Source organism: Mastomys coucha, unplaced genomic scaffold, assembly GCF_008632895.1.
Source record: "Mastomys coucha isolate ucsf_1 unplaced genomic scaffold, UCSF_Mcou_1 pScaffold9, whole genome shotgun sequence".
Lineage (NCBI taxonomy): Eukaryota > Metazoa > Chordata > Mammalia > Rodentia > Muridae > Mastomys > Mastomys coucha.
The window spans coordinates 9,396,774-9,418,335 of NW_022196915.1; the positions used below are offsets into that span (position 1 = coordinate 9,396,774).

Below are 21,562 nucleotides of genomic sequence, written 5' to 3' on the forward strand. Positions count from 1 at the left end.
GCCAGCTGTAGTATTGTCCAAGGCCGGGCACTGCAGGAATTCTATCTACAGAAGAGATTCCAATGTCAAGACTCTCTCACATCTGGAAAATTTCTTATCCATTCACCAACTAATGTATCTGTCCATTATATAGGTCTATCTCCCAAGCCCCGTTTTTGTTCTATCTCCCAAGCCCCATTTTTGTTCTATCTTCTCTTTGTTCAAAGTAACTAATCATAGGCCATAGACTTGAAAACCCACCCCAGCCCTGACAATATTCTCAATCTCACACCAACCAACCTCTGTTTCTGTCTCTGTCTCGGTTTCTCTGTCTCTCTCACTCTCTGTATCTTTCTTTCTGTCTCTCTGTCTCTCTGTCTCTCTCTTTCTGTCTCTCTGTGTCTCTGTCTCTGTCTGTCTCTGTCTCTGTCTCTCTGTCTCTCTGTCTCTCTCTCTCTCTCTCTCTCTCTCTCTCTCTGTGTGTGTGTGTGTGTGTGTGTGTGTCCCTGGCCTGTCTACCAGGTTTTCTGTGTTGATCTCAGCCATGTAATCTCCCAATAGTCAACCTCAAGTAGGAGACTAACTAAAACTTTTAGAAAGTATAGATGCTTAACCTTTGCACAATTTAATAGTTGTCCCCCATCTTTCCTTGTGGGAAAACACAGGCTTTATTTGAGATTATACTTAATTTTCTTTTGCACTATTTACATCAGCATATGTGCTAAAGGTGGGACCAGTCTGAATCATAGCACATACAGGAAGAAAGAATAGTACTACATGCTACACAGCTGGGCATGGCAAGGAGACAGGTGTTCTGTGTCACAAAACTGGACCTCACCCTTAAAAGATATTATGTACTCATGTGTGTTTGTGTGTGGATATGTACATGTAAGTGCAGATACCAACAGGGGGCAGAAAAGAGCCTCAGGTCCCCTGGAGCTGAGATTATGGATGGATGTGAGCTGCTAGAAGTGTGTGCCGGGAACTGCACTCCCATGTTTTACAAGAGTAGCAAGCCATTAGCAAGCCATTTCTCTAGCCCCTCTCCGCAGATCTCACTTTTAACAGCAGTTTCTTATCATCTTGAAAAATATATTTTCTTTTTCAAGGTGTTGGTTTCTTTGATAATACATACTTCAGAGTATTGAGCAGAGTAAGCAGGATGACCCATGGGAAGCCACCTGTTAACACCCAAAGACCCTTGCTGTACCCTGGTACACTTAACTAAAATTTCCTGGTGCACTTAGAAAAATGCCACAGTGCTTTGAAAACATGAGCCTAAACTGGAATATCTGAGACAAACAGCACAGCTGGATGACAGTGTATTATCTTCCCCCCAAACATATTAAGCTCTTCATTTTTCAGTCTTTTAATTTCATCCTTTGTATAGAAATTGAGTCATTTTTTTCTCATAGAAATGACTTAGACTTCTTAGACTTGAATATAGTCTCTGTCATTTACTGGCTGTGTGGCTTATAATCTCATTTTTCTTAGGGTTTTTTTTGCTATACTAATATTTCTGGTATGTATGTGCCTGCAAGGGTACAAATATATCATCATACTATGTACTTAGCATCCAAATGTCTGTCACGGGGTTAAAATTTCCCAGGAGCTATAAAACCAGTCCTTGGCATGGAGATGAACCCAAAGGTGGGATGTTCTACTCTCATATGGGAAACCACCCTGGCTTATGTGCAATAGGACCTGCATGCCAGGAGGATCTTCTCCTTCTGTCTTCTCTAAACATGTAAGAAAGACACCACTTTGATCTTGCACTCTCTGTATAGAATTGCTCTTGGCAAGGCTCGCCATGACAGCTGGACTCCACAATGGCAACTTCCTGTAGACACTGGCAAAAACAAATCCTGAGTGCCTAATGCTCTGGAGAAGGCTTGATGAAGGGAACCAGGTGTGTTCTAAGAATCCAGCTGGGGAGAGTTGACACAGTGCCAGGGAGCCTGAAGAAAGCAGCTCCCAATTCATCTCCACTGTAATGCTCTTGGTTAGTTGGAGACCCCAGAGTTGCATCCACTCATTGCCTTGGCCTAATTTTCCACACAACTTAACAAGTTCCATCTCAGCTCACAATCAGGCAGGACAGGACTGTATTTGTTCTTGTAGACCCAGGAGACTGAGGAGCCAATTAAAACTCCATCTCCTAGTTCATGGTTTGGGGATGGAATCAACAAAGAGATAGGACTGATGCAGAACATGCTGCAGGAAGAGCCAGGGCTTCCTGTCTGCTATAGATTGTGGATAACTACTTAGCTCACCCTGATTTGTCATGTAGTTATTGAAAAGGCTTAGCACAATGGAGTTTCCATCATACCTAACATCCTACATGAGACAGACTCCTGGACCTGCACTGGATTCATTGGTACAGATAGTTAAGCATCTTGAAGCCTGAAGATGCTTTGCCCAAAGTGTCCATGTCCAGGATATTTAAGGGTATCTACCTGTCCAGGCACTCCAGTTAATGAAAGGCCACAGTTTTTATGGAGTGCAGAGCTTAGATAACAAAAAGGAGCCCTCTAAAAAAGACGAATGTTCCATAGCTAAGGGCATAAATTATCTGCAGAAAGGCTGTTGATGGACTAGAGGTATGGCTCAGCATCAGAGTACCTGCCTAGCATTGTCAAGGCCCTGAGCTGGATCCCTCACAATGTAAAGCTAAGAATAAGGAGAATGCATATGAGAATAAAAACCAAGAATGTCCAATTGGAATAAAAATACATCAAAGCAAATGTTAAAAATTAAACTGACAAGTACCACACACGTTAAAATAACTGGAAAGGACACAAATCCTTTTATACTAGATATGCCTATTTCAAAAGCTTATTTCTTACAAATTCCCTTACAGCTCTGTTGCATAATCACATTTGTGATGTTTTCTATAGAGAGCATGGAATGACCATTCCATCTTTTAGTATGATTGACTGAAAATTGGTTTTTGTTTTGAGGAGCTGAGACATAGTCATGCTATGATTTAGATGGGAGTCTTCTAAAAACACACACACTGAAGGTGTAGTCCCCAAAGTGATGCTTCCAGAACGTGGTGGAACCCCAGACACAGTGAGCTAAAATAACTCCTTCCTCTATTTTAGTTGCTCTGTCAAGTTTTTGTCCAGGGTGAGGCAGAGTCGACTTCCATAGCCCGGGCTGTTAGTGATGACCCCTACTTCTTGCTAAGCCTTTCATTTTCTTGGAAGAAGATCCTTAACCTTTGGCACATTACTGACTTAGAGTACCTCCTTGATCACCTGGCAGAAGTGACACCAGCCTTAGAGTATCTCAGCCTGCTGGGAAACGTGGCATGTCCCAATGAGCTGGTCAACTTGGAGAAGGATGAGGAAGACTATAAGAGATACAGGTGAGTGCTCATATGGTGGCAAAAGTGAAAAGGAGACTGGGGTATAGAATGCTGTGGGGTGTAAAGTAAGGATTGGTGAGTGTCCATGGACTCCAGAGACTGTGTTAAACTGTTGTCTTTTAGAAACAGAATCCATTTTTTTTCCTTTGTTAGGTTCATAGGAGCCAAGAAAGGATATGGGCTGGTCAAGATCAGGGGCTGAGAAATGTTTTTCATCATGAGCTAACTCATACACATTTTAGGTTTTACATGGATTGTGTTGTTACCATTGAAACCTGATGTTAAAGTGTGGAAGCAGCCATGAATGATTTATAAATGAATATACCTGACTCTCTTCCAATAAAACTTATTTATATGATAGGAAAGGGGATTAGTGATATCTTCCCTTTAGTCTCTGTTATAAAGGGGTGTTGTCCTTAGTACCCTACTCAAATCAACAGAGGAGAAAAAAAAAGAAATATACAGTTGCAGCTGGGGCTCTAGGGACCCAGCTCGGCAAGGTTTGGGAAAAGAGGGTAACTGTCTGAAAGGGACTTGTCCTACTGGAGTTTAACCCTGGTGACATCCAAAGAAATGTAGTGGGAGTAATTATTGTGTATCAGGCCAACAGTATAAGAAATACTGACCATTACTAAAGATTTGTAAGAGAAAAAAAAAGTCCAACACATGGACATAAATAACATAACATAAAGCAAGGATTCAGTTGTGTTTCCATAAAGAAGAATTTTGTGACTTCGGCTTCATTTCTAATTTTCGCGATTAACTTTGTAGAGTTTCTAGGCCTAGAAAAAAATTGACGCATGAAGATCTTTTTCCATTTGGAATATGTTTCAATCAAGGTGTGATGTTATCCATTTAAGTGTGACTTCTGATAGGAGAAACACACTTGCCATCCAGCCAGAGCAAGTTGCTCCTTTCTCACGTTTAATTGTTTAATTGCTTACATGTAAAATGACTTCTAGACCATCTCTTTTTCAACTTTGAATCAAGAAATTGTCTGAGGCTGGAGAGATGGCTCAGTGGTTACAAGCACTGACTGCTCTTCCAAAGGTCCTGAGTTCAAATCCCAGCAGCCACATGGTGGCTCATAACCATCCCTAATGAGTTCTGATGCCCTCTTCTGGAGTGTCTGAAGACAGCTACAGTGTATTTACATATAATAAATAGATCTTAAAAAAAAAAAAGAAATTGTCTGCTATAGGGTGTGTGAAGGGGTCACTTTAAACCTAGTACCTTCTTATATCAACATTTTTGGAATAACACTTTTCATTATAATTATTAACATATATTAATTGTCAGATGAATGAGATTCACTGTGATATTTTCATATCACAATATATATTGCTCTCACAACTTCCTCTGTACCCACCCATCTCCCTGCTTGTTTCTGGCCCACTTACCCTTCCTTAGTGGTAACTCTACCACTATTTGAGACTGTATTTCTTTTCTGTTTAATTCTAGTTTCCATGTATAAGATAATGCATGTGACACCTAGTCTGCTCTATGTAATGATATTTTGGTCTATTTTTTTGCAGACAACATGACTTTGTTTTCCTTTGTGGCTAAATAATACTCCATTATATGTAAAAATATATTCTTATGCTTTCATCTGTTCACCTAGACATCCTCCACCTTGGCTATTGCCAGCACTAAGTTTAAGTTGTATTTTGGAAGGCCAAGATCAAAAACATTTACCTAATAAACATATTTTCCAAATGAAACATTGTTTGAATGTTTTCTTTTTACTTTCTGACTTTTTTCTTCATATTTTTGTTCCATTTGTAAAATGCATGTAACTTTTACATATGTATGAGTATGCATGTATATTACCTATATTTCTATATGAATATGCATGTATATATATATATATATACACACACACATACACACACATGTCCATTTATTCATTCATGCAACCAAACATAATAAGTGAATACAAGTGTAGATTAATCATTTTTTAGGATGTGAAGAGGGGGGAGAAAGACAGAGAGAATAGGATGAATTTCCCATTTCCATCTTGTTCTGTTTGGTCTTAGATATAGAGCTTAGAGAGGAGTAAAGGAAAGAGAAAAGCAAATACTTCAATGTTGATTTTATAACTGGTCAGATTGACAAAGCAGACTAAGCTGCACTATAGCCACAGTAAGATTTGAAAACCTAATGTGGAGTTCCATTTCAATAGGAAGAGTTAAAACGGGGGTGACTCAGCCTCTATGATTCTTTTGGCAGCAAACTATGTTTGGATTTACTACCTCACCTCATATTATGCATTCCAACTTCTGTATTCCCCCCACTTCTATAGATGCGTCTACATGGAGAGAAGAATTCCCACTGAGTAAGAGCAGAGTCATTGTCTCTTGAAGCCTAACGCAAACCTAAGTCATGGGAAAGTAGCTAGGTATCAATGCTGGGGTATTTGGAATTATTCTTCCTTCTTAGGTATCAGATCCAGTTAGGCAGTAGCAACTATCATCCAGACTTAATCCAAGTCTAAGTTGTGGGTCAATGTTTTTACAGTAAGAAGAGCAATCCTTCTCATGGATCCACCTTGGCGGTCCCCCAAGCATGTCCTTTCCATCTCAGGTCTGTGTTGCTGGCAGGTTGTGAAAGATGGAGCTGAGAAGGCTGTTTGTTAGTGTATTTATGACAATGTTGCCTTGAGGGACGGGAATCTAGAGCTTGCACACAGCCCAAATCACATCTAGCCACAATTGCCTTTGAAAACCCATAAGTTATCCACACAGTGACTGGTAGATGCTCACACTTGGAGAAAAGGCAGCCACCAGGAACAATAGAGGTATTAAATGTGTTCCTACTTCATTACAAATTAACTACATCACTTTGTGAAATGCTAGATTGGTTCTCTAATGTGCTTAAATCTTCTATTCATTATTTTTTTTTTAATTGTTGACTTGAAAAACACTCTTCCTTGTATTTGGAAGAGTGAGATGCAGCCACGACATCACTCAGCCCCGTGGTCTTTCTGCATCCCTGCTTTCTTCATCCTGGTTGGTGATTCACTTACCCCTGAGAAGTTTTAGGGTTTCACAATATGGCTTTTGAATTGAGAGTTACTGTGGCATATGCATTTAAACAAAGCAGTGCAATGGCCTACCCCATGTTGGATAAACTATTTTCCTGCCCCTTCATCCACAAAGTGTGAGGTCTACTTTCTCTCTGGCTGTCACAGAAATCATCATAGTGGAAACTCTATGTAAATTTATACAGCATTTTTGCTAGCAAATGACTTATGCAATGAATGATACTTCTGCAGTTCACTGTTTTTCACTTTAAGTATGTTTTTGAACAATGCTTCATCTATTAATCATTTAAGCAATAGCATTCAGAAGCAGGAACCTGTGGTTCATTTAGTGCTGTTGGAAAAAAATTCCTATTGATGGGTATCCTCTGTGGTCATGTGATGTAATATTTATGTCACCCAGCCATACATCAAAACAAGTGTGTCTGTTGTTTTGTTTTCATGTGAGATGTTGACTTCAAAGATTTCAGCTCAGGCTTAGTTCATGTGTGGCTAACCACCAGACCTGGAATGGGAAGTGACTAGGTTTATATATGTTGTACTCTCTGTCCCATCTTTCCTACCCTTTTCCCAGTGCCTACCCCTTTGGCTTCCTCATTTACCTTTGTGTACATAGTTCGCTTTTCTTGGCATGCATCCCCACAGTAAACCAGGCTGATTAAATTTCTCTGTGAACATGGACATAGTATTGAGTGGTTGAGCAGAGCCCTGGGCCTGCTGTTGTGGGAACGTAACTATGCCTGGACTCCCTTTGCTTTTTGTCTTTGCTTATGGCTGAGAAGTGGACATGGTCACCTTATCACAGGCCTGAACCCATTTGCATTTTGCCTTGTGGATACAGTGCTGCTGTTCTGGGATGAATGTTGCCTGGACGTGGACCTCTTGAAGATTTTGATACCATACAAAATCGATAGAGTAAGTCAGGGGTGGAAACTGGGTGCTCAGAATAGCTTATCTTTTCTTTTTTTTTTTTCTGGCAGTTATTTTGAGGGACCAAGAGGTAGACAGATTCTTTGGTAGGCAGAGAGAGAGAGGAGAGAGAGACAGAGGGAGACAGAGAGAGAGAAGAGGAGAGAGAGAGAGAGAGAGAGAGAGAGAGAGAGAGAGAGAGAGAGAGAGAGAGAGAGAAATAGCCATGGCTAGATAATAAAGATGGTGAAATTCCAAGATGGCTGACTTCTTCCTTATACTCCTGATCTGAGAGAAAAGCCAGCAAGCTTAAAAGAAAGACTTTTTATCCCAACACCAGGGCACTCAACCTATGGACAAGTTCAAGGCCAGGCAAGGACGTGTTTACTCCAAAGATACCCGCCTTTGTTCAAACTAAGAACTCTAAACTTGGGGGAGAAAGTCTTTCCTCACAGACCCTTAAATCTTCAGTCCTCAGGGAAATCTGGACTGCAGCTTTCCCAGTTCCTCTCTGCTTTGGAGAGAGTCTTTTTCTTCATGTGCCTGCTGTATGTGTGTGTTTCCTCATCCCAATAAAAGCCTTTCTTTGACTACAGATGCTGTCTGCTCCTGTTCTCTGTTAAGAACTTCTCCAGGGCTCCCTGCCTCACCCCAGATATTTTCTTGCCTTCTCCTTCTTCACCTGGCAGAACAAACAAACCCTGTGAAGACCTCTAGATGCTAACACCTTCTTATCTTTTTCTTCAGGAAGAATGATGGCTGAAAGTCAACAGAGACTAAATGCTGAACGTCACTTTTCAAATAAGAAACCTGGGCTCTCAGGCTTGATGCTGGTCTTTTGTGGCTTAGCTTTCTTGTTCATTTTCTTTCAATTTCTGTCCCTTCAGGCTCTGGTTGCTCCCCCTAGCCCCTTGCCCCCACCCAGTCCACCCCACCCCAGTAGGTCCCTCTGTTTTCCTTAAAACCTTAAATTATTTAAAATATGATGTCCTTTCTTTGTTCCCTGGTAGGCAGCTGCCTGGGGGCCTGCCCAGTGTCTGTAGCACTCCACCAAAAGAAAGGTAGGAAGGACCCTCCGGTGGTGTCTGGGGCCACCTTGGGCTGCCACCCAAGGCTGTTTCCCACTAAATAGGAGCTGTAAAACCTGTGGCTTATATAAACCAGCTAGCATTCCCCAGCTAATCTACAATCTAGGCTTTGATGATCACAAGAAAGCAAAGGTCACGACCCAGAGATCAAAGCGACAGAAGCCCACACAGTAATTGCTGGTTACCCTCCATACAGGCCCCTGGACTGTCCTGTGGGTTTATTGTTTGCACAGAGACTTCAAACATGCTGTCAGTGAACTGAGAGAAAAATCAGCTGGTCTTTGCCAGTTGTCAGGCCAATTCATTAATGCTGTAGGTGAGCTCACCTCAGCTCATTAGAGTGAGATCATCATCATCGTTGTCTCAGAGCATCTGGAGCTGTCCCACTCAGTCCTTTGTTCATGTTTCTTTAGTCCTCATTGGTGTTTTCTGACTCTCTGGAGGTGGGATGGGGTGAACCTGGTGCACCAAGAAGGGACTGTATGCATTTATTTATTGTCAATCAACTTTGAGCACAGAGATCCCAAACAAATTAGTGTTTGAAGGAGGCTAAGGCCCATTCTCATGGCTCAGATAGAGAAACTGAGGCTCAGGAAGGCAAGCTCAAGACCTCATAGCCCAAGATATGTGCTCTGCCCTGAGAGCTCCCTCCCTCAACTTTTCATTGTGACAACCTCTTTTTCTTGCCACTCCCGCCCCCAATCTCTAAGAGCTTCGGTCTCTCAAAGAAGCTGTGTCTAAGTCCTTGCTGTTTTCTCTCATTAGTCAAACACCTTTAGCAGTTGATCCATGCTCTTGACCAGCATGAGATGGCTAGCATTATTAAACAGAGTTGATGTAATCCAGTTGACAGTCAGGAATCACATTGTCTTGTTGGCATCCTTGCCCTGTTCTGTTAAGCTGGAAGGGGGAGAAGGGGCTAATGAAACCATCAAAAGGATCATCCATAGCTGCCTTCAGGGTACCAGGTAGAATATCAGTAGCTTGTGCTTTGTCTCTGCATTTCCTGTGTATGGGAGTGAGAAGGTAATGGGAAATAAGTAGAGAAAGCATTGCATGCCATAAGTGGAATGGATAAACCATCCAGCACTCTGGAGCCTGCCTCTCTAAGAACTCATGAGAGTCTTAAACCATTTTCATGAAAGAAATATGGCTGCCAACCCCACCAGCAGATCTGAGAGGTCCAAGGCATGAGTCTAAAGTTTACACTATTACTGGGGAGCAGGCAATCTTTCATGGGGGAACATGGGGTGTAGGACAAGAGAATGTGTTCCTTTCTTTATGATATCTAAGCAAAAAAGTACAAAGCCTGTTGATATTAGAACAAAACAAATAGATTTTTTTCCACAATAACAAAATGATTGGAATTATTCTGTTCTCCTTCTAGATTTAGTGTTGCCTTTAAAGGGTCCTTTAAGAAAAATCTACCATTTTACATGAAGAGACGGAACATGATAGTCTCTGGGTGATGGTCTCTCAATTTCAGGAAATCTGCCTCCATACAGAGACAAATGGGGTTGTAAGCATCTTTGCAGGGCTGCCTGCTCTCCTGATAACCTCCTTTTCCATATCACACCAAGCATGGCCTCTAAGTGCCACCACCTCTAGCCCTGGAGCCTTCTCTCCAGCCACCTTGAGAAGGTCAGGAAAATTGGAGTTGCCCTCTGTAGCTAGGGACATAAGACTTAACTACTAGACTGATCTCTCATTAAGCAGTGTCCTGGCTTAACAAGCAGTTTTATAAATCTGAAGCTGTCTCCAGGTGTCCCAAGATTTATGGACAGGGGGGTTCTGCCATAAAGTGGTTTATGATGGCTGCCTTCTGTGTTATTAGTAGCTGTCTCTTCCCTCAACCATTGCTATTTGATAATAGCCTTAAAACACCCAGAATTACTTACCTGCAAGTCCCATTCCCCGATAGCCCCTGTTGACAGTCTGAATAAGTTTACTGGCCTTTTGTTGTTCTTCTTCAAAACAAACTGATTGAACCATCAATAGCTCCTGTGAACTGACAGAGGGTTGTCATCTGGACTAGCCCTTGTGATTGCAGGTTATCTGGGGGAGTTAACCTCTCCACATTGTTAACTGAAATGTTTTATGTACTATGCAACTTTAGGATACGGTTGTGATAACCCCCGGTAACTAAGTCATACATCACGGTAAAGAGATTTGGGTGCAACAAATAACCCCCGGATTAAATTTACAAGGGCTGAATTGATATTGTAAAAGCCTTCGTTCTGTGGCTTCAGGAATCTGCTCTTGTGTTTTTATGGCAAGCTTGTGTTACACTCAGGATTGAAGCTGCAGCTTTTGACACCCTGACATGACCTAGAACAAAGGGAAATGGATCTCCCAAGACCAGCATGGGACAGGCAGGCAAGACTCCAACTGGCTTATGGCTTGGCAAGAATGCCAGAGCCTATTCTAAGTCACCAGGGGACAGGAAGACCTGGTAAATGTGACTGTCAGCCGGGCTCACGGAGCACAGGTGCTGGGGCAGGGCAGACTGTTAGCTGAACTGGGAAAGAGACTCTTGGCTGCCTCATTGCTCTCATAATTTCCCAACTATTAGTCCTCGTGGTGTTGTTTTCAGTAAGACATTGGTTCTCAGCAGGATGGCAGCCGTGACAGCATCACCTGGGAACTTATTAGAAACATAAATTCCAGGCCTCAGTCCAGATCGCCTCAGTAAGGAGCTCTGGGGATGGGCTGGCGTCTGCCTCTGCCTTTTAACAAGCCCATGGGTCATGAGGATGCCTGCTCAAAGTCAAGAACCATGGTGGTAGAATGTAAAGGCGGTGCTAGAACTTAGGATGCACTGAGAACAGAGGTCTTCTGCTGGGTTTCCTCACCTTCTCAGGGCCTGGCATTGCTCGTTCCAGGTAGTAGCTCTTCAATGATTACTCAGTGAATGTGCAAACGAATGGAAGAAGGCATTCTAGAGGAGACAATGGTTCATGAGGGGACAAGCCCACCCAGTGTAGTCATTCTGACAGGGATAGTGATATTCGTTTTAGAGAGCTTAAATATTAATTTTTGTTTATGTGTCTAAGTAAGTGTGAGTATATGTACACATATGTGGGTACCCACTGAGGTGAGAAGAGGGTGCCAGATCCCCTGAGCTACAGTTCCAGTTGTTAGGAGCCTCCTGCCATGGATGCTGTTAACTAACTGAACATGGGTCTTCTGGAAAAACACAAAGTGCTCTTAATGACATACAGAGTTATCTCTCTAGTGCTATTTAAAATTTATTTCTTTCATGTACTGTTAGTGTGTGCCTATGTATATATGTGTGTACGATATGAGTTGAAGGTACGCGCTTACCACAGAGCACACATGGAAGTCAGAGGGTGACTCTCAGGAATCGTTTATCTCCTTCTCCTGTGGACCACAGGGAACAAACTCAAACTGAGCAACATCTTACAGGCCCCTTGAGATGAAAATATTCTAAAGAGTCATTAGTGCCTTCCCCTTTGGCTATCAGTGTAAGATGTCCAAGATGTTGAAATTTCCTTAGGAATCTTATGCTAGAGGAAGGAAAAGCCTGGAAGCCTGGTGCCAACCAGTAGGGGAGCTTGTCTCCCTGAAAGAGGCTCGCAGGTTGTCAACCCCTATTGTAGGAGATACCTGAGCTGAGACAGTGGTGAGAGACAGGTTCCCTCCTTGGAGTAGACCTGCTTAGCTGTGCGTACCTCTGGCCCTCTGTTTAGAACTAAACATCCTCTCAGGACCATGAAGATGGACCCAGGGGATCATTGCAGCTCCTTGTTCCTCTTCTCAGTGTTCCTATCCCCCCTCACATTGAATTTAGCTCCTTTCCCTGGCTCTCAATATTAACTTATCTCCTTCATTGGTCTACTGAGAATGGGTGTCCTATCCTGGTTTGTTATCCTTCCAGGCCCTACATCCTGATCCTCATAGGTTGGGTAACCCTCAAGTCCCTCAGACTTCTCTGGGAACTCGTGGTGGCCCTTGGGGTGGAAGTGAAGCCATCAGAAGTCTAGAGATGATTGAGAGACTCTGTCATAAGCTGTCTCTCTGACTCTAAGAAGAAGCTTCTGCAAACAGTAGCTCTTTGTCATCCAAAAAATTTTAACTAGCTTAAAAGCCAGCACCTCTCTGCCTCGCTCCTTTGATTTCAGAGCTGTGATCCAAAGCTAGGCAAAATGACAATGCACGGTCTGTTGTCACTGTGCTTCCTGGCAGCCCCGTGAAGGCATCTTTCACTTCATCATTAAACATTGGCTGATTTTCTAATACCGATGTTGTCCTCACCTGAATATTCATCTTTTCCCACCCTACACTTAGTGGGTGTCTTTACTCCTTTGAGCGTCACTCCTGACATATTGTTTCTGTCTGTACATGTCTTTATTTGAAAGAATCTGTTGTCATCAAGGCTTTGCCTGTGTAAGCAGGAGATGGAAGTTTTCTCTGACAGTCTGAGGCCGGTGGGAATTCTGCTAAAGAGTAAGAAAGAACACTTGAGCCCTTTGCCTCATTTTGGATAAGATCAGAGGTATTTGGGGATGGAGGTTAAGGAGGGACAGGCTTTGGGAGAAAAGGAAAGCAAGTGATAGATTGAGACCAAGGAGGAATCAGGAAGGAAGGATGAATATAGGAGAAAGAATAAAAAAGTTTGGGGATATTATTTTGGGCTTGGCATAGACTGTAAAGGAATTTCAGGGACCTACACAAACCTGATGACCTGAGTTCCACCCCTGATACCTTGATGGCACACGTCTGCAATCCTAGACACTCCTATGGGGAGATACAAAGCAGAGACTGGAGCCCAAAAACTTATGGGTCAGCTAACCTATGGTGCAAAGCACTGCAAAATCAAGAAACCCCACCTTAGTAAAGTGGAAGAGGAGAATGGGATCTGGGGTATTGGCCCCTGACCTGTGTCCAAAGCCCAAGTGCTTGCTTTCTCACATGAAATAATAAATTAATTCATAATAGAATTAATTGAAGTTAATTGCAAAATAATTTTAGTGTGTTTTGAGTTTAAGAGTCCAGTGGCAGGAGGCTTTAGAATGCAGTCTCTGGCTCTTGAGTGATGGCCAGGTCTTTTACCTGAATAAGCTTATAAAGATCACTTGGTGATATGAAATTACCTTGTAGATGTGGAAGGAGGCCATGGGGACCCTGGGCTCCAGCAGAGAGAAATGTACAGTGGATGTCCAAGAATATCTACACTGATAAAATCTTAAGTGAGTTGCTTTTGAATTTTGTTTTTGAAGCCTGTTTGAGATGGTATATTTCTCTCCTTCCCTTTAGTTTTTGGCTGTTCTCTGTTTTTGAATCACCACTCTAGTACATAACTTAGCATCACTGATTTCTAGTTAGTCATGTGTCAATAAATATTCCCCATTACAGTAAGAACCTCTTTGAGAATGGAGAGGTATCATAATCACTTCTGTATCTCGAAATCCTGGCACATAGTAGGTACTCAAGAAATATTTGTGTAGCTGAAATGAATGGACAGGCTACTAAACTCATTCTTGCTTTGGTTTCCAAGATATAATGAAGGTAAACCTTTGAGAAGGTTGTAGCTTAGATGAGGACATTCATTACTTTAACAGCAAGGAAGTAACTGAAATGACAGTATGTCGGACTGGATGCTAATAGTGTATTCTAGGATCATGAAGAAAGTAGTGTGGGTTAGAGGTGAGAAGGAATGTTTGCTGAGGTTGGGATTTGGAAGATGAGAGAATTATAAGAAGGCTGCCACAGGATGTGAGAGGTTTCTTTAGAGGTTGTTCATTGCTATTCACATTGGGTGCTTATCTCTTCTTCCAAAGCAAAAGAGGGTCTGGACAATTGCTCGTTCGGTTGATAGAGTGTGGTCTTGATGGGAAGTAACTTGGCTGATGACTGTTGCTGAGAAGTCTAGACCAGTGTTTATACACTTACACATTTATAAACATATGCCCTGGCCAAGTGCATCTTCCTGTCAATACCCTTTATATACATCTGATGGAGGGCAATTCATCACACACATAGCCATCTGCTTATCTGTGGTGATCTATATAATGAGTACTAATGATCTTTCAAAGGGAAGAGAGGAAACTGAGTGTTTGGGGATATTAAAAATCCCTAGAAACCACCTCTGCTTCCTATTTATCCTTGACAAAGATCATCTCCATGCTGCATTGTGGAAATTACCCAGAAATGATGACAAAAGGTACCTAAGAATTTCTTGAGTCCTCAGTGAAACATTTCTCAGCCACATGCATTCCCCACTCCTATGCCAAAGCCAGTCAGCTTATGGGGGTTCACTTAAGGCCCTACCCGGGAACTTTTGGCCTACAGGCTCAGCTCTAAATTGCCAATCTATTGTATCAATGAAGAGAATGATATAAATTCCTCCCAGGAATGGCAGGTACATACATGGTACGTCTGATCAAGGTTTAGAGTAGTTTTACTGAGAACTTTCCATGTTGAAACAAGGCTGCTTTCCTAGAACAGTAGAAAGGAATACTCTGCCAGGGTCCTACTGGCTGTCTAAATCTAATGAGGTATGTATCTATCCTTGAGTCAAGTGTAATTATGATTCATACTTGGTTGTATGTCTTTATAAAGTACAACCCTTCAAATTTCCCCTTTGGGGGAGGGGTGGTTTTGGTGGTGGTCAGGGGACTAGGGGAGGCAGTGGCTAAGATCTAAACCCTTAAAACCTTGTGTGGATTCCCAAAGTCCCAACATATTGCTGACATCGCAGAGGCTGTGATTCCAACTTCTCCAAGTTGTGTCTGCCGTTTTGTCCCAGGTGCTTTGTTCTGCACAAGCTGCCCAATTTGAAGTTTCTGGATGCTCAGAAAGTCACCAGACAAGAACGTGAGGAGGCATTGGTCAGAGGAGCCTTCATGAAGGTGGTGAAACCCAAGGTGAGCTGCTACTGTTTGGTTTTCATGTGGGATTTATATCTTACTTCACTGGTTTCTTTGTAGAGTATGGGTGATATCTTCCTGTGTATTTAGAAAGTAGTCGTGATCTCATACCTGGGTTCAGTCATAGATATAGAGCTGGACCCGTCCTGGAATTGACTAGCTATAATTTAGGTCTCCCTCTCACTCAGTCTAAGGAGACACCGGGTGGTTTAAGTGAGAATGGCCTCCATAGGCTTAGGTGTTTGAATACTGGCCTCCAGGTAGTGGAACTATTTAGGAAGGATTGGGAAATGTGGCCTTGTTGGAAGAATGTGCCAGTACTAGAGTGGGTTTTGAGGTTACCCATTACCTGCCTCTGCTTTGTGCTTGTGAATCAGGACACAAGCCCTCAGCTACTGCTCCAACACTATGCCTGTCTGCTGTCATGCTAGTGGTCATGGGCTCATCCTCTGAAACTCTAAGCCTGCAATAAATTGCTTTTTGTAGATAAGTTGTCATGGTCATGGCATTTTAGCAGAATAGTATAAAAGTAACTAAGGCACATAGAAACATGAGTGAAGCTCAGTGAAGTTTAGCTGGTGAATTTTAGGCACCCTCAATGCTTTCTTCTCAAAGGGGTTCAGGAGCTGAAAAAGAACACACTGAGAATTTTGTGTTTCTCAGGTAGATATAATTCCTCTCAACCTTTGGATGGGGCTCTTGTTTCTTGCTAGTAAAAGGGGGTAATTTTCTTCTATTAGAGATGAAGGCTCTTCAGGTTCCTGAGGTGATGTCAACATAGTATGCAGTGTTTCCAGACAATCTGAGCTGGGGCTGCTATATGTTCCCTACATACAGTTCGTGACAGTAGGTTTGGAATCTTGGATTCAGACACAAGGAGGTTTTAAGAATATTTGCAATAATCTCTCTGGGAGACATTGGACTCTTCTAAGAAGTCTGAGCCTGAGGAGTAGATTCAGTGACCCTGATGATGACCCCTTTCTAGAAACTTCATTCCCCTGGAGCACTGTGGAGCTCCTTAGTTACCGTCTATGAAATTGCAGCTATATGTTGAAAATGCTGGCACAGGAATCCTGAAGGTCTAGTTTGTCCTCACCAAGTGACTTATAGCCCTCCATACATGCATTGGAAGTGATTAAGCGGGAAAGCAAAGCCAAACAAAGCCAAAACAGAGCAGAACAATGAAGCCTCTTCCATCAAGTTCCGCTGTTGGCAGCAGACCTCAGGCCACTTTCTTTTCCTGAATCCATGAGGTGCGACTGATTTCCTGTTATGCTGAATGAAATTGCTAACAGTTGTGGAAATATATGATATGGAGGGTATAATTCTGGCAGATAAATGTATTGTTACCTGTTTCAGCATGTGGAGAATTAATTGAGTGATTCATTTCATAGCTATTAAAGTGTTAACAGTTCTCCTTATTGGAACACAGGTCTGACAGAATGCACACGACTGCCCTTAGTTATTCCAGCTTTGGCCATTTTGTCCAAATGAAAGAATTTATCTCCTGGCTTCTTTTCTTTCTTTTTTTTTCCTTCCTTTCTCTCTTTTTTCTTCTCCTTTCTTAGGACTTCAGAGACAGTCCACATCACCAACCCCAGCCAAGTACAGCAGATGAAGTCTTTGTGAGACCCTGGGGTCAGATACTGGCCATCCTGTTTTCCCACATTCACATCTACACTGTACAAAACAAATCTTTATTTATCTTGCCCTCATTTGCTTTGGGATTGAAAACTGTAAAGATGCTGATAGAACACTGGAGAGGTGCTAACTGTGCTGTCCATGTCCTGGGATGTTGTATTCTGTATGTGCCCAACTCTGAGCCCTGTACACATAGAAGGATGGACCCTCTGACACATTTTACATATGATGGAGTTCAGTCCCAGAGCAGTTGATTGGACTGTTCAAGGTCACTGGGTCATCAATTCCTGAGCTGGAATTTTACCTTTATGTCCAATATGGGGCCTAGCTTCTTCCCACTCTGCTGTTTTTGCCCTGGAGAGAGATCAATATTTTCCCTGGAGGTGTCTTGACACAGTGAGAGAGACTGTTGGGAATGGACTGTTTTTCTGCATGGGGATAGGGAGAGGTGGAATCTCCTCTTGCCTTTGAGCATGATGGGAAGGGTTCCTTAAAACCTGCCAGCAGCTGTCCGAGTCATTAGCAACACGAGCAGAAGTGCTCCTCAGTGTTCCCAATTAGCTTCCAATCAATTATAGAATTAGCACATGTTTCTGTGATTGACTCTAATGCCCTTACTAACTGTATTACACTTAAAAATGCTCATTAATTATTTGAGGAGAGAGACAAAAATGCCCTTGACAAGGAAGCATGGGGATCTTGGCTTCAGTTTCCGTGGTGCCTCGAGATTTCCTAGTAGGAGATCCCATCTGTTGCTTTGTTCTTGAGGGACCTGCAAGGGTCAGAAGCTGAAGTTCCTGATGGGGTACAATTAGGACCCAAAGCAGGGTTCTTGGGGTTCTGTTTAAGGGTTTTTATGTGATGATCCTTCAAGATCCCAGGAAGATTCCACGTTGTTACTGGTTTATCATACTGCACGCCTGCTGAATGGTGGAAAATTCCCTTTTGTCTGTTGTTTTCTGAGATACACAGTGGTATTTTTCTTGCAGATAGAAGGGAGGCAAATGAGCTCTTTGCTGAATTAATAAACTGGCACTCAGACAGCTGCTTCTTGCCTATTTGCTGTGTGTACAGACACATGTTTGTTCCTATGCAGATATATTTCCCTTATCTGTGTGTATATATACATATGCATGTTCTGGGAGGCATGTGCACACCTTGAGTCGGCCTCTAAGTGGAGAGCAATTTCCTTCCTTCAAATTGCTGGAGCTGCACTGCACACACTAGCTGAAGACCTATTTTTCATAAAAGAATCGGAATCTCAAGTTGGCTTCTGTCCTTTCTGGGGCAGCAGGGGCCTATTGTGCTTATTCAGCACAATGTTCTGATGGATGATCAAGGAGGCTGTGATTTGGGGAGCTGTGTTCATTTTATTCCTGACATAAAGTATTTGGGAGAATGGAAAATGCCTCTCCAATCATAGCCCTTGCCTTTGAGGTAGGGAATAGGCAGGCTGGGTGTTCTCGGCTGACGCAAATGCAAAATCAGCCAGGAACTAATCAACCCTCTATGTCACCAATGTTTGATTTGGTACCTGGTAGGCCTGGACACTGGAATCCAAGTTCTCTCTAGTTCTTGCTCCTGATGACACATTTTGCCTCTGTGACTGCTCTTTGGTTTCTGTTGTTTCAAAGCTGTCTGTCTTTTGAGTTTGAATCCTTGTATGGAAGGATGCTCTCATTCATGTGAAACAGATAATGCTAGCAGTGGGCTCTTCCAGGTACATGAGCACACAGGGCACACATATCCTCTCTGTATGAGTCTCTCCCTCTTTCTATCTCTGTGTGTGTGCCTGTCTGTCTGTCTGTCTGTCTGTCTGTCTCTGTATTAGGTATATGTGTATGTGTACACTTAATGAACCCATGACAGCTAATATTTGCTGATTTCTAAGAATTTTAAAGAAAATCCATAGCCTTTTCAAATAATGGTCATTGAATCATGCCACCATCAACAGAGAGAACACCAAACTAGATACTGAGAAGCTGAAGGCCCCCAGTGAAAGGCATCTGGAATGACCAGACCATGACCCCCATTGCTGCACTGGGGATGTAGATCAAAGGAGCACAGAAAGGCTGTCCAGGAGGGTGCGGGTGGCGACACACCAGCCCTGCACATCAGAGAAACAGCTCAACATCCCGACAGTCACAATTGCTTAATTATGTCCTGGCTTTGTAATTATTCATCCCTGTTCTGGCAAAGAGCACAGTTGTCATTTCTTTGACATAATTATTTAAAGCTGAGCCCTCTTGTTTACATGCACACACACAAAGTTGGCTACTGACTGTTTAATCTTTAAAACCTTAGAGGAACCACAGGGGGCCATAGCCACAGGGGGCACTGGGATGAGAATCATGGCCTGTGTTTGAAAGCAGTTAGGTACATATAATTTTGCTTGCTTTTATGATCATTTCCTTAGAGAGAAAGTGAGGTTAATATATATGTTTGAGTCTTGGTGTGAATGAGTATTCTACATTCTGTATGTAGGCATGTCTGGATTCCCAGAATGTGCAATGTATGACTTATATATGTTTCATCTAGCTTGAGTTTTGGTGTATATTGTGTCTTCTGATATTCAGAAAGGTGAGGATGGAGAAGGTGAAAGAGGAAAGGGGAGAAAAAGAAGGACAAGTAAATTGGCAGAGGAATAAACTTCAGTGCACCTGCCCTGGAAATATGTCCAATTCTCTTCCTAAACTACACATTGATGGTTTCTTGTATCAAAGAATCACCCATTCCCACAATTCTCTACACAGTCCCAATCTTGACATTTGTGGTTAGGTTCATATTTCCCTATGTACAGTCAGTTGTTCTCCTCTTATCTTTGTTTGGGCATTTCTATGAGAAAGGCAATGCAGGGTAAAGACTGCATTCATGAACATAAGGGAAGCCAGTTTCTTATTGGTCTGAGGAAGCTGACCACATCAGGGATGCCAGCTCCTTGAAGCTATGAACTGAGTCTGTTTTCTTCAAACTTACTTCTCAGATGCTAGGCTTATAGTGGGGGCTCAATCAGTCCTTATGAAAACCAAGAACCACAGACAGCAAAACACAAGGAGAAAATTCATCCTTAAAGCCTAGACGCCATTCAGGTGGATCGAGCACAATCGGCTGGAGAAGTAGAGAAGACCTTTGCTGTGGGTGGTAAGTTAGGCCTGTGGACTGACAAAGACAGATTCTGGGTTGGACGCTTACTTTTGATATTTACCAGGACTTTACTTTGATGAGGAGACATGGGGTCACCATGTTCTCTGTCTCCCAGCTTTCCCATCGGGCAGCACTTCTGGGGAGGCAAAGGTGTAGTCTGTGCCTTTAGTAGTCAGTTCCTGAGTGTTTCCCCCAACTTAACCTCCTATCAGAACCCACCTCCTTCTAGCAGGAGTTTTAAAATTATGACGTTTTAAAATTATGTTTGGGCCTCTACAAGTCTATAAAACTGAAAGATTTCTCCCTGTTTTACCTGCTGCCATGACAGTAATTCACCCTCTCATGGAGTCCTACTTAGTGGCTTGCTTTGTCATGACATTATGTTATTTTGATGCCTAAACTAATGTTTCTATAAATTCTATGTTATTCTAAAATAATGTTCATATGTCTTTGATCACTTCAGTTATCCTCATTTAACCCGAGTGCAAACATATATAAAAAATAAAAGCTATCAAAAGGGCTGGGTGATGTCTCAGCAGTTAAGAACATTGAGTACTCTTCCAGAGGACTTGGGTTTGATTCTCAGCAGCCATACTGATGGCTCACAATGGTCTGTAACTCCAGTACTAGTTATCAGATGCCTTGTATTGTCCTCTACAGGTATCAGACACACATATGGTACAAACACATCCATGTAGGCAAAACATCCACATGCATAAAATAAATCAATTAATAAAAAATAAAATTAAAAGTCAGTTAGAGGCTACCTCAAGATTAAAAAAATTATGAACATTCAATCTGTATTTTACATAAATCTGGACCTGCCATAAATAAATTTTGTAGCGTATAGTTAAGTAGATATTTGTAATGCAGTTAACTAGATATTTAGCCAATATGTGTTTAAAGTCTTCTGCAGTGCTAAGTATCCAGAACAAAACCTATAAATGCCGTTTGATTTTTAGATATGTCTAACTACTTATGTTCATGTTCTCTGTGTTGTTTCTGTTACTGCATGGATGTTTCTTGTCTTCAGACACACTCAAATTCTATTTTTAGTTACTTTTAAAGAGAAGGAAAATTTTTAATTAATTTCATTTTGGGAAAATGCTTACACAATATGTTTAGAAGCAGCTTTGAAAGCCAAACATTTGTTGTTTGTTTATTTTTCATTATTGTTTCTGACTTTACCATTTGTCACAATCATTTGAAGGGGAAATCTCTGATGAATTCTGTATTTCTCTATTCACATCATGGCATCTCCTGCCTTGAGGAAATGCCTTCTGAGCACATTGCCCTTTGGAAGCAATTTCCAGGGCCTTTCATTGGTGTAGCAATGACCTGAAAGCAAAGAAAGGCAATAGAAGAAACAGTGCTTTTGGGTGGACATCTGAAGCTCACGATAAAGATGTGTGGGTCTACTTGTTGCTATAACAAAAGATCAGACAAAAGTAAAGAAAGAAAACAGAGGATTGTTTTAGTTCACAGTTTTAGGCTACCATTC

At 42.1% G+C, this 21,562-nt stretch overlaps 1 protein-coding gene across 3 annotated transcripts in view; it reads left to right on the top strand.

The window, feature by feature from the left end:
• Lrmda (leucine rich melanocyte differentiation associated) overlaps positions 1-21,562 on the top strand; it is a 1,019,879-nt gene that overhangs the window by 566,910 nt on the left and 431,407 nt on the right. For all 3 annotated transcript variants that reach the window (XM_031361519.1, XM_031361520.1, XM_031361517.1), the window contains exons 4-5: positions 3,210-3,349; positions 15,156-15,273. In XM_031361519.1, the coding sequence (XP_031217379.1) occupies positions 3,210-3,349; positions 15,156-15,273 (258 nt within the window). The remainder of the gene's footprint in view (positions 1-3,209; positions 3,350-15,155; positions 15,274-21,562) is intronic.